We start from the raw sequence: 13,661 nt of genomic DNA, 5'->3' as shown, positions 1-13,661 counted from the left end.
GACTGTAGGTCATATACAATATTATCCAACCTAAAATAATAGGAAACTTTTATCCTTGTGTTCTGACGTGTTAATAAATATCCAAGGCCTTACAGATTTAATGCTGTTTGAGAAGAAACTGGCAGTACAAATTGATAGTTTTTGATAAAATCCAGTTTACTTATCAAGAAGGCAGTAAGTTTCATTTCCCTTAAAAGTACAGGGGAATGAGAAAAAACCCAGGATTTTTCCTTGCTTACACTTTTTCCATCATCCTGACATGGTGGCTCATTTAGTTAGTGGCATGGTAACAACTTCTGTTCCTTCTTCAGTGCATCCTCATGAGTGCTTCTTTACTTATTGCCCATCCTATTTGTGTGTAGATTTCTCCTCCTTTAGGCCAACTTAACCAAAACTGTGAATTTGAAAAAGGCACCTTAGGTCTGGAGTGTCCATCTCTTAGGCAACCCAACTGAGCTGGATTCAGTATTCCCAACAGTGGTGTTACTTCCAGTTTTAAGGAGGAAATAAATGGTTAAGTCTCAAAGATTTGTGCCTCTTGGATAAAGTTATGAAAGCTAGTAGTATCTTGCTACACAAAGATATTTTAAAAAAATATTTTAAAGAAAAAAGGATATTAACTCATGTCACAGTTACATTTCACTAGAAGTTAAAACCATTGCATGGCTATAGATACTTGGCAGGTTTTGGTGTTGTAAACCACTGAATAATGATGCCAAAGTAAAGTGTTTTTCTATTTGAATATTTGATCATAAAATCAACATCCATATATACATTTTCTCTGACAAATCCCCTACCAAACCTGTTCTACAAGCTTTTTAAAGTTTTTGTCCCATCCATATTATTGCTGCAAACCTTATAGATACATCTGGAAAAAACCCCCCCCCAACCCTACATTTTAAAAGTAGCTTCCTTCAAAGAGTCCATGTCATGAAGTTGTGTCAGGGGAGGTTTAGGCTGGATATCAGGAAGAGGTTCTTCACTCAGAGGGAGGCTGGGCACTGGAACAGGCTCCCCTGGGAAGTGGTCACAGCACCAAGTCTGACCGAGCTCAAGAAATATTTGGACAATACTCCCGGGCACATGGTGTGACTCTTGGGGATGGTCCTGTGCAGGGTCTGGAGCTGGAGTCGATGATCCTGATGGGTGCCTTCCAACTCAGGATATTCTGTGATGATCTCATGCTGTTATTTCCCTGTATGCCAATACATATGTGGGGAGACAAGCTTATGTATCACACCTTTGATCTAAACCTTTATTATGCTGCTTTTGTTATTAGCCTAATTTTGCCAAAATGAAAAGCTCTTCTGCTGTTGAACAACACCAATGAGGTATTTTAATTCTATATTTTAGGTTGTTGCTATATACTGTCCAGCAGAAATTCACCCTGCTCTACTCTCTATGAGTGCATGCCTTGACGCAGTTTCAGACAAAGACCAGGAAATTTTATCCACACTAACTACTAGAGTGTATACATGTATTTATTTAAGCTCAGAGCACATTTTATCCCATCTGCTCTGGAAAATGTGTTCTTTGCTAAACAGTGGATAGGAATGCTGGCCACAGGGGTCCTTCCTATGAAGAACAAAAGTGATCAATGATAAATTGCATTGCTACATGACTGCTTGCTCATATTAACGACTGATAGTCTCAGCTAGGCTGTACAGTTTTTGGTTTATCAGTTTCATACCTTGTCTCTTCACTTTATTTTTTGCAATAAATACAATTTATTTCAACCCTTCCTGAGCCCTTTAGCACATTCACCTTTGTGAATGTTTTCTCATTTTCCTTCCTTGTCTTTCTGGGGACATGTTGCAATATAGATTGTAAGATTCAAGCCTGTATCCTGTAATTAACAAAATAATACAATTTTTTAGGTACTACCTCTGTCCTTTTTTTAATTTAGCAAATTTGTTGTGCATTTGAAAGATTTCTTCACAGACCTCTAAACAGTGATGCAAACCAGAAAACCTAACTGCATTTTTATATTTAAAATTTTTGGTTTCCATGTGCAGAGCTTCATCTGAAATCAAATCATTTGGGTTTGTCTGTCCTCCCTAGAGCTGTGTATAATATTTTGGTGTAATTTTTCCTTTAAGCAGATCCGTATATTAATTTGTATGCTTTGGCTTAGTGAAAGCAGGGTAGTCTGCTACTCAATGGCTCTGAATCCAGCTTTCAGAGCTGTGCTTGACATATGTGTGCTCTTCTATCGCACTGTTCCACTCTTTTTTGGGCGAATTCTTGAGCATGTTATTATAATGAACTTATTTCCACAGTAAAAGCTTGATCATTTCGTTGTGTTTCATATATGCACAACAATTCCTGTAACAGGCAGTATTAGTAACCAGTGTTTCAGATAATTTTCTGCAATAATGTATTCCTTCATATAAACAGAGAAATGGTAGAAATTTAGAAATTAGGGCTCAGTTTTACATTCTGACAATCTCTTTTGAATTAATATAGGACAACTGCAAGTATTTCAACATAGGATTCTTTAGGCCCCCACCATGGCCTGAGATGTGTCAGAGAAGATTCTAGTCCATAGCTGGTGATGATATTTAATCAGTGCCTGGTGCTCCCTTTCGATGATATACAGCATTTGTCGGTACAGGAAAAGGAAAGCACCATCACGGGAGACAAAACGGAGAAATTTATGAAGGTTCTGCTTGCTATGTTCTGCTCGTTCAGCATTTCCTTTTTGTGGCACTTCCAGCTGTCTTTCCAACAGAGCAGACATCAAGTTAAGGAAGCAGAAATTAAGGTAAAAGATATCTGAAAAATCCTTTTAATGGAAGTAAAAATCTTTATGACTTAAACTAGATTGTTCCTTTGAACAGTTACAGTAGCTGGTTAACCATAACCATTACAAAAACCCTTCAAGAGTTTCTAGTTCCTCTAGGTTTATTCTTTACTTTTGAATCATCTATTTGAAAATTTATCAAACAAGAAAATGAAACAATGGAATAATCCTTCACATGGAACAAAAAAAAAAAAAAAAAAAAAAAAAAAAAAAAAAAGAAGAGAAAGGATTAATCAACTTTGTCATCAAATCTTAATCAGAAGAATAAAAAGTATCCAAGAAGAGATCCTTGTTCTGCCACTGAAGTTTATAGTTCTACCTCTTAATGATTAAGGAGAAGGCAGCTATGATCTAGACACTAAATAATGTATCCAAGGTGGTCTGCTGGTTGTTGAAGACTTGCAACACACACTGATATGACTGAGTAGTAAATTGTATATATTTCAGGCAGTGAACAAAAGTATAACAGACTACCTTAAAACATCTATTATGTTTTCCACAGAAGACAAATTCCCCTACTGCAATAATATAGGATATAGCATTGAGAAGCTATTTCAGTAGAGTAATGCTCAATATTCTGTAACAAATAAACAGAGAATGAGAGGGTTTGATATTTTTCAAAAGTAGATATAAAACATCACCACACATATGTTTTTAGACATTTTCATAGCATCATAGAAAGGCTTGGGTTGGAAGGAACCCTAAAGATCATCTAGTTCCAATCCCCCCCTCCAAGGGCAGGGATGCCACCCACTAGATCAGATTGTTTCTGTTTTTAAAAAGAACATACTTCTTGTGACAGACAAGAACCAAATTCTACTTACATTTTGATCACATAGACCCACTGGAATCCATAGGTTTGAAAAGAACACAGAATCTCACCCTAGCACACCCACACACCTGTAAGCTCTGACATGGAGATGTTAACTAAGGATCTACTGAGACAGTTCTTTTTACTGCATTTCTTCCTTACAGACCAATTGGCTAAAGTTTGTAAAAACCTTAAAAGAAATAGCTAAAGTAAGCTGCTGTGTGTGAATTGAGAAAATGCTTGTTCAGGAATGCTGAATCATGTCTTTTAAAAGGTTTGGCTAAGTGCAATAGTTGTGTAAATTTCCCGACAGACTTGCTCTCAGCTGAATATACAATTTAAAGATACAAAATATATATGCCATGCAGGAATTGCATAAACTACTCAGTGTATAAACTGTACTAGTGATTCAGCATGTGTTTCTCTTCAGTGTGTATCTAGATCAAAAGACTCAATTTCTGCTTTAAGTCCAAGAAATCCTACGTTGGCGTAATTATATCTTAATGCACAGTGCACATGTGGGATTTTACCAACCAGAAGAAACAGAGTATTACTGCTAAACCCCGTGTTACTTGACTAATAAGAGAACACATAAAAATTAACTAAATCTAATAACACTAGAAAAACTAGGGACTTTGTGCATGTTAGTTTTGTTACATATTTGATAACTCACAGTTCCTGCTATGACTCAGAAATGCTACAAAAAAGTACCAGTAATAGATATTATGACCTGAGATACATGGTCCACTCGAGAGAGGCTTACACCTATCTAAAGCCAAGGTTTGGTAGGAAATTACCTAAAATAAAGAATTGAAGCAATGAGAAACTCGTAAAACTAGACTGATAATCCTTGATATCACTGGTAGTCAAAGACTAACTCTCAAGTTCAGCAACATATTAGAGACAATATATTATGTCTCATGAACAACAGTCTGCAGTAAGAGATGTTTTCTGCTCTGATAAGTGAAGATACATCATCTAAACTTCCTCAGTTCTTCAGATTGCATCAGTGGTATGGGGGGGGGGGGGGGTGAAAATCTCATTACTCCACAGGAACTGATTATTTTAAAGAAAGTATTGAAACTTGTCAAAATACAGAGTCACTTTTTGGTAATTTGAATAAAGTTTGAAAGTCAGGAGGGTGAGTCACTGGCAGAACTTTCTTCTTTTGTCATTCCTCTGTTATCAGTTCCAAACAATATATCATGATTCTGACTGCACAAGGGAACCAGTGGATATTATAAAGGGGATCTTGCAGGATTGGCCCATAACAGAGATTAAAGTTTAATATACATTTGTCTAATATAAAGGGTGAGCACACCCAATAAAAGACTGAATATGATATTCTCGGAAAGTACCTGCTCAGATGAGAAATCTATTGGAACCTGACACTTTAGTTCACAAGTGAAGTTCTGATAATGGCTTGAAATGGAGGACTGAGGTTATGGATTTTAAGCCCTCATGAATTAAAATAGCTCCAAGTGGAGAAAGAAGACGTGAAGTTTTGGCCAGGAGTAGCTTTTAGATGAAAAGAACACTAACCAACTACACAAAAAATCCAGTTTATCTGAACGGGAATAAAAGTACCCTGTCAGAAGAAAGGTGGATTTGGAGGGTTGGGGGAGTAAGGGAGGATGTGTGTAGCTTTTGATTGAGTTTGTTGAGGTTTTTTCCTCTAATGTCTTATCCTTCTGTTTTGGCAGAAAATAGAAAGTTGTTGGGTTGTTGTTGTTTTTTGGTTTTGATTTGGTTTTGGTTTGTTTGGGGGTTTTCTGTTTGTTTTTTGTTTGTTTGATTGTTTTCCCTAAACCTAGGTTTCTGTGGCACTTGGCTGATCTGGGACACAGCCATCCTTACATTTCACCCAGACTGCCACTAGGGTTTGCCCACACTACCATCCTCCTGGCAGTGTCTCATGCAACACAAAAAAAACTTAGAGAGCTACACAATATTTATGATACATTTTCAGGCTGAATGCAATATGCAGCTCTCCCCAGACAGCATTAACCCCCTTGGCACTCAGGCTGCCAAGGAAAGGGAAGTGGCTCACCTACAGTAATAAGTCCCAATGATTGCATGCTTAGTCCTAATCTGCACCGTACCTTGTTCCCTTTTACTGCCAGCACTAAGTGCATGAAGGCACCCACCCTCAGAACAGGTAAGGGGGCAGTGTTCCCCCTACAGCCCCTCCGCACCCCTGCTCCCTCAGCAGAGAAAGGAGCCCCAAGAGGAGACTTCATGACTTGGCATTTCTCACAGCAACAGAATGAAAGGTGAAGATGGGATCAGGGCAGCATGGGTGTTGTGAATTCCTTAGGGGAAGAGAGTCTTGTGAGCAGCTGACTCTCTCTAGGAAGTGCTAGGATTTTGTTGGCTGCTGGGATTTTGTGATTGGGACTGTTGGGATTTTATTGACCTTGCTGGGATTTTGTTGTCTTCCCTCACCCATTATCTGTCATACAACACCACTGCCTCCTTTAGTGATAGCTGCAGACAGCCCTGTTTGATATTAGGTCAACTAACATATTACATGGAAAAAGCCAAGCTGACTGACTATGTAATTTTTACTTTCCATTGCCAAATTCTCGATGCTTTCCAGACCCGTCGAGGCAGATTAATAAAAGACACTTGGGATACCAGTATCAAGAACAGTTAAGTGAAGTAACTTGGCACAAAACACAGTAAACAAAGGTATAACACTGTAGAGCACTGCAGCTGCAAATGGAGGAGAAATACAAAGGGAAGAAAATTGGTGGTCAAGGGTGTAAGACTGAGACACTGAGAGGGAAAGACCAACAACCCAAAACAGAAAAACTATGACATCTACACCAGACCTCCTGATAAAACCAACAAGCTACCTCTGGTATGTGGTACTGGACATCATAAAACCACTCTATGCTGACTGTACTGCAGTTGCTTACTTGCAGTTTAAAAGTAAATCATTATGAAAAAGCCATAATTGTCAAAAACTTATCACATGAACCAAGTTAAACCAGTCATGTGATACCAGGGGGATAGGCTAAAGCATTAGTTGGGATTTCTGCCAATGCCTGTTATTTAAGTGATATTTTTTAACAACGACCCTGTATTTCTCAAGCTGCTATGCAGTACACTCCTTGTAAGGAAACAAGAAAGGAGCACACACTTAAGCATGAGATTTCTTAACTAGATATGGTAGGGATACACAAGAAGCTGTTAACAGCACTTGGTAAGATTCTGGAGATTCTCTCTTTATATTGCCTTACTTTTTAGCTTGGATTGGCATTTACAGAAAGTAAGTTTTCCAACCCATACTGGAAATGTTATTGGCCAAAGGGAAACCCAGTGGAAGGAAACCAGACTGGAAATAGCCTAAGAAAACAGGGAATGAAGAGTGACAGATGTATACACGCAGAGGGTTACAAAGGAAAACTTGGAGCAGAGGTAGTCAGTTTCAGGAAATTACTCATCTGCTGCTAACATTAGTTTTTTGTCCTGTTTTCTTGACCTATAGACATCAGGATGGCTTTTGCAGACCTTCAAAGTCTTATGCATTCCACATGAAACTCACCTGATGTATCATTTCCCCATATTCCGCTGTAGCAGGGAAACACACATTTCTAATCAGCAAGGTGTTGTGGCTTCTGTCCCACTCCACGACCTGCCATGTGGCCGAACACGGTGCCTGCAGATCACCACATGGAAAGCATCCAGAGACTGCGTTGTGCTACCAGTAGGAATGTACCCAACTCTGAGTCCTCACATGTCAAGCAGCCCTGTGTCAAACACGCTCACCAAACACCATGTAAGACTGCCATCCCTGTGGCAGTTCACAGGTTCACTCACAAACTGGAAAGGAAAATGCTGCTGAAGACTGTGCCAGGCAAGGAGGGAGGGCTTTCTCTCACACTTGCAGCTGAAATGTAAAATTCTGGATTTCAGCTACTGACCTTCAGAGCTTATGCTCCAGTTTTCTGCATGTGCTTTTCTTAGCAGGTGAAGTTCCTACACAAACAAATGATCTTTGTCAATTAAAAAAAAAAAATAAAAACAAAACCAAAAAACACCCAACAAAAAACCCAAAACAAAATAAGGAGAGGTACTCTGTGTATGGGAACATTTTGCAGACTTTTTAGGAACTAGCACAGAAAGCTATTACACTTTGTATGCTTGTTCAGTTGGGACTGTAGACAAAAATTTCATTAACTCTCTCTATACACAGAAAAAAACCCCCGTGCTCACTGTTGCCCCTAAATTCATACATGCATGTAAGAAAAGAATTGACAGAAAACCTGATGTAAATCAGAATAGACATTCAATGTACTGATAGACAACTGGGCACTTGATTTCCCCATGCTCTCCAGGAACTGAGAAGCAACACCTGCTCAGTATTTTGATTAGCATGAGTGACTTTTTCAGGTTTCTCTACAGTTCATTAAAGAACCTTATCTCTGATCTTCTATTACTGTTCTTTAAACTTCATTTTATCCAGAAATGCTCACAGATAAGTCAAAACTGGTTGCAGACAAATGAGTTCAGGTGCATTTTTATACCCATTATATGTAGTTGGTTTTTTTTTACTGACACAACTGATGACAGCTATCATTTCCTCATATCTGTCACTCCCAACAGTGAAAAAGTTACTCCTGATGTTTCAGAATCTTGAAACATTCTTTGTTTTACAGAGGTCATCCTCAGAGCTGAAAATGGGTCCTAATGCTTTGGAGGTCAATGATCGGCTTTTCCATGTTATCTCCTCTCTTAGCTTATTTATTAATCATTCTAGGACTTTAAAAGTCGGTATTCTGACTCAGTAAATTAGTTTATTAAGTAAAAATTTGATTACATGGTTCTGCTACTGATGCACATAGGAACAGATTTTGCCAGAAGAGCTAAATAGATTAAAGTTCCATGCAGGTATATCATGCAGGGAGGTGCACATAGCGCCACACACCTGCTCGGCTTAGATGGGGACTGTGTCGGCTCCCGGTACCGAGCCCGAGCTAACACCTCACCATGCTGAGCAGACAAGGGTAAAATACCCAAAAGTGCAATAAAACTCCGCATCAGTACAGGCCGACTTGTATCCCTCACGAAGCACACAGAAACATGGCTTCGGGTCGGAGAAACCTGTCCATAAAAAGGTATCCGCCCAGGACTCAGGACTCGTCCTGCCTTCCTGCCTCCCTGCCTGCTGTTCGTTCTGTCCTTACATAGTAGGGCAGGGCATAACGCTTTCCAGTAGTTTGCTACTAAAACTTTCTGATTGTTTGCAGACCCTCTGATTTAGGTCGTTCCTTTCGACCACGAGCAGCTACGTCTCTTGGCGCCTTCCTCCCCCTTCAGAGCGGGGCGGCGGGGAACCTTTCAGTGCGGCGCCGCTTCCCGCCCGGACGCAGCCGCAGAGGGGCGCCCGCTGCCGCCGTTGCCGGGTAACGCGGCGGTGCGGCGGCGAAGGCGGCCCGGCCGGGCGGGGGCCGCGATGCTCGACCCGGACCGCGGGCTGTCCCTCACCATCGCGAGGGTCGTGCAGCGGCTGCAGGGCTCCAGCCTCCACTCACAGCTGGAGCGACAGGCCCGGGTGAGCCCTGACCTGCCGCTGTGCCCCCACGCACGCCTCCCTTCCGCGCTGCCCCTCCCCGGCGCTTTGTTCCCGGCCGTCGCTCCCGGCCCGTGTGGCCTCCGCGTGGGCAGGGGGTCCGGGGCTTCCCGGTGCCACTCGTCCCTTCCCTCTTTTCCTCCTCCCGCTCCTGTTCCTCCTCGGCGGGGCCGGAGAGCCGCGTGTGTGGTTTTTAGAGCCGTGTTTATTGTGTCTTCCCTTGGGACCCAAGGATTTCGCAGTGAATATGAAGACTGTACGTCTGAAATCTCACTTCCTCAAATAGAGGTCCTGAAACGAATTGGTTTTTTAATCTTTAATTTGGAGAGCTTTAAATTCCACCCACCCTCCCCCGCTCCTCTAGTGCCCCTGAGAAAATGAGGATTTGGTGAAAAGAAGGGAAAATAAATGAAAAAAAACCACGCATGGAAGTACATTTTAGTAGCTGGGAAAACAGTTGCTTTATTTAATATTTAATAACTTATCCGTACTTGAAGCCAGATTTTCATATTTCAGCTGAATTTAATTTAGTATGTTTCAGATTAAAATTGCGTCAGTTTTCGTGATCATAATAACCTAGTCATGGTGCTGTAACAAATATTGTGCCTTACTGAAATATTTTGGGTTGGGTTTTATAAAATCTTGTGCTTTTCGTGTTGTTTTTTTTTTCCCCCCCAACATTGCTTAAAATTATACAGGGCTTTTTTGTTGGTGTTTTTTTTTTTTTTTAGGATGCCATGTCCATTATCTGTCCATTAGTTTTGTTGCATTTTTAAGTGAAACATGATTTTCCTCTTTGAATGTCCCTAAAGCTTTCTATAGCAAGTGACACCGCTTTTGTTTGTCTTTTGTTTGTTTTGTATTTAAATTTGATGGTTTGGTCTCTAATACTTTTATCGATGTGTGTCTGCCTTGCTTCTGTTGACAGGGCTTTCTAAGTATTTGAGTAAGCAAATGTGCATGACTTGAAGGGGGCTGGAATTATGGGATAGTTTAGAGGCTGGGTTCTGCTAAATGTCGGGAAGTTGAGTATCCTAAATAGCCTGACATGAGGAGTGGAGAGTCAGACCTTGTCCTCAAAACAGTGAACTCTCCTTTAATAACTCCGTTACTGCTTACAACAAACCCGTAGGCACTCCCTTCCGCGTGCATTCTTTCATCCCTGTCTCTGGCAGGGCCTGATTTCACAGTCATTTTACACTTTGCATGGGTTTTTTGAGACAGGAGGAAGCACGGAGAAGAAAAAAAAAGTGTTTATCTAGGTCAAATGACCATTCTAGTCATATGGAGTGCTAAGGGGAAAGAAGAGAAACAGGGCAACAAATATTCAAGTTTATTTTTAGGAGTTGTGTTTGAAAGGTTTATAATAGAATGTTGAATCAGAGCTATGGATTAGTGTACTGATCTGAAAGTTTATAGATACATCAATGATGGGATTTCTCAATCAAATGAATTCACTCTTGGAGATTGTAGTTTAAATTAGTAGGGCCAAATGTACGCTGTGTTTGTCAGGAATCTGTGTGTTCATGATAGAGAGGGTTTTCTTATTGACCTTGCATGCATGTATGTTCTTTCCTGTATGGGAGACTTGTATTTTTAGACATGTTAGTGCTATACCATGCATTGGAGTGGCTTGTCTCGTGTCCATCCTTTAGCAGCTCTGCAGAATTCTTAAAGTTTCTGAGTTTTGCTTCACTCTGTATTAAATTAGTGCTTGATATTCCTCACATTACATGGGGTATTGCTGGAGTTGCACTGTCAAATATGAAATCTTAGCTGTTGCTGTGCATCACACCTGAACTCCAGTTTACTGGTAGGATGTGATGGGGCTTTTTGTCTGCTGGTTAACAATGCTCGGTCTGCACCATTTGTGATTTTGAAGGGTGGTCCCATTTTAGGGGATTTCAAACGATTTTGGGAGATGCACACTGTATTTTGAGAACTCTTTGGTATCACTTCAGTGCTATAGAGTGAAACTTACTTTTGTTCTGGGTATTTATACTGCAGTTATACTTCACAAATATTCTTCATCTCTTAGCGTAGGAAATGATGTTGCTGATATTTGTTCCTCAAAAATATTTACTGTCTCAGAAAACATTAGAGTCAAAATGGATCTTAAGGTCCATTAAAATATTGCCTGAAATTTTGAGAACATATAGTCTTAGAAACAGTATTTTAGTTATTAACAAAAACTATGTTTTGTAAATTCATCTCTTCTTTTATTGTCTAGGAAGGAGAGCTCAGAATGAACAGTTTCACTGATGAGTTAATAGAATTTTGGGGAAAACACAGTATCCTGACATTATTTGTGAGAGGTGATAGAGTAGCCCTGTGGTTATGAACTGATCAAACCAGTGCTTTGCTTGGCTGTCACTGGGAGCCTGAGCTAGTGTCAAGGGCTGTGATACACAATCTCTTTGAAATAACTTTGGCATGGGCATCAAATGATTTGCTGTCACAGCTTGACCTCTGGGGATACCAAGACAATCACATTTTTATCCCAAGGATTGAAGTAGAGGGAGTGTCATATGCTTGTAAGTGATGAATGAATAAATAAATAAATGTTAGGTTAATTTCTGTAGGTTGAGTTTTGATATATTGATAATATTACTGCAGTTAATAAGAGAGATTAATGCGGGAAAGAGTGCTAATGTGCCTATCATTTGCTTTGGAATTTCTTCTGAACATATTTTGTAAGGTATTTGAAAGGAAAGAGTAACAGTCACAAAGAACCAAAATACTAGGTAGTAACTTTTCGACAGGTAGAATTGCTGCTGGGGTTAGTGGGGTAGCAGAGGAGATATCTCATTTTCTGGGCACAACTTCACTGTGCAAGTTTGTAATTAAATTTGTTTGTTTTTATCTTATTTTTTCTCTTCTCTGTCTGAATTGCAAATGTTTTTAAGGTAGAGATTTAGAGGTGTCTGGAAGAACTAAGACATGGACATCTTCAAGGACAAAATGCAGTTTTAAAACAAATTATTTTGTGAAATCTTGCTTAAATTCTGTTTTAGGGAAAATCTGTGTCAGTGAACTGACAATAAAAATGAAACAGTTCAGAGAAATGAAAAATGTGCTACCACTTTAGCACATTTTCATTTTGCAGCCAATTCAGAAACTTTGTTTTTCATAGTGTTTGAAGGAATTTGAGCTTTATTAATCAATATTAATTTTTGTCCCATGCAAACTTTTAATAGAAATCAATCTAACTCAGAGTTGCCCAGGACCTCTAGTGACCAGGGGCAAATAACAAGTAAAGTTAAAAAAAATCCCAACAAAACCAGACAACAAACAAAAGTTTCAGTAGTTTATTCCTGGGGTACTTTTCTAAAACAGGATGAGACAATAAAATGAAAGGTAAATGTTCTAAATTATGTTTCAAATGGAACGAGGAAGACTCACAGTGCAAGGAGTCCCCATGGGCATTGTCTATGTAAATGTTCTCAAATCTGTTTCTTGTGGGTATGTCTGGAGTGGGACAACCTGAAAGGGCACTTAAAGAAAAGCACGATAAGGGCTGTTAAAGTAGGTAAAGAGGGGTAATGTAAGTGCAGAAATCAGGCCTGATACCCCATCCCACCCCACTGTAGCAATTAAGTTTGAGAGTGAGAATAGATTGTAGGAGGTACCTGAAGGTACGAAGAATGGTGGAGAGGAGATGTCATAATCAGAAATACTGTCTGGAGGAGGGGAATGTGCCATCATTCTTTGAGCAGACCTGTGATAGAACCAGAGGGGTTTAAGGACAATACTGATCAAAGGGAGAGGTAAGGGTCTTTACAAGGCTTCAGATGGGGCAAAGGAGGAGAGGACTTGCTTTGGGAGCACTAGGAACATTGGAGCTGGAGTAGTGCCTGACTGTGCTTCTAAAGAGAGTGTAGGTAAATAAGCTTAGAATAATTTAGGTGGAGTGAATGGTTTGCAAGATATCTTAGCATATTGTTTTCATGACATTTTTTGCTGTGAAAAAAAAAATTGATACCAATCTCAATTGAAATAAAAGATCAAATTAAGGAGGAGAATGTTTCTGTGCAATGTAGCATTTATTTAATAAAAATTAGCAAACAAATGTAGGCTCATGAGTCATCATGGATAATTAGTGGTTCATTTTCATGCATTGTATTTGGCAAAGGATTTGCTATACCTGCTGATAGAGCTTCTACCTTTAAGTGTTTCAGCTGTAATATTTGTATTACAGTGAATTTTAAATTGAACGCAGTTGAGTATGTGTTGATCAGATGATGGAGTTCAGAAGCAATGCAAGCTTGATTGGCAGAGTAGTACTTTTTTAGTAATGTGGAATACTAAAGTTTTTTGCCTTGTGTATTTTATTTTCAGCAGTAGTTTTATATACAGATAAAACCTAGAAAATTTATTAAACGCTAAAATTACATTATTAAAATATATCCTCATATCTTTTAGCACAGCATAGCATTTGAAGCTGTTTACTCCTGTATGAGGCTGATTGT

General features: G+C 39.5%; 1 protein-coding gene across 1 annotated transcript in view; it reads left to right on the top strand.

The window, feature by feature from the left end:
* Positions 1-9,041: 9,041 nt before the first annotated feature.
* TBC1D19 (TBC1 domain family member 19) overlaps positions 9,042-13,661 on the top strand; it is a gene marked incomplete at its 3' end in the record, with an annotated part of 46,299 nt that continues 41,679 nt past the window's right edge. The window contains exon 1 of the mRNA XM_082281511.1: positions 9,042-9,174. Within this exon, the coding sequence (XP_082137637.1) occupies positions 9,076-9,174 (99 nt within the window). The 5' untranslated portion in view covers positions 9,042-9,075. The remainder of the gene's footprint in view (positions 9,175-13,661) is intronic.

Source organism: Coloeus monedula (genome assembly GCF_965178545.1).
Source record: "Coloeus monedula genome assembly, chromosome: 5".
Classification (NCBI taxonomy): Eukaryota; Metazoa; Chordata; class Aves; order Passeriformes; family Corvidae; genus Coloeus; species Coloeus monedula.
This window is presented reverse-complemented; position numbering and strand designations above follow the sequence as displayed.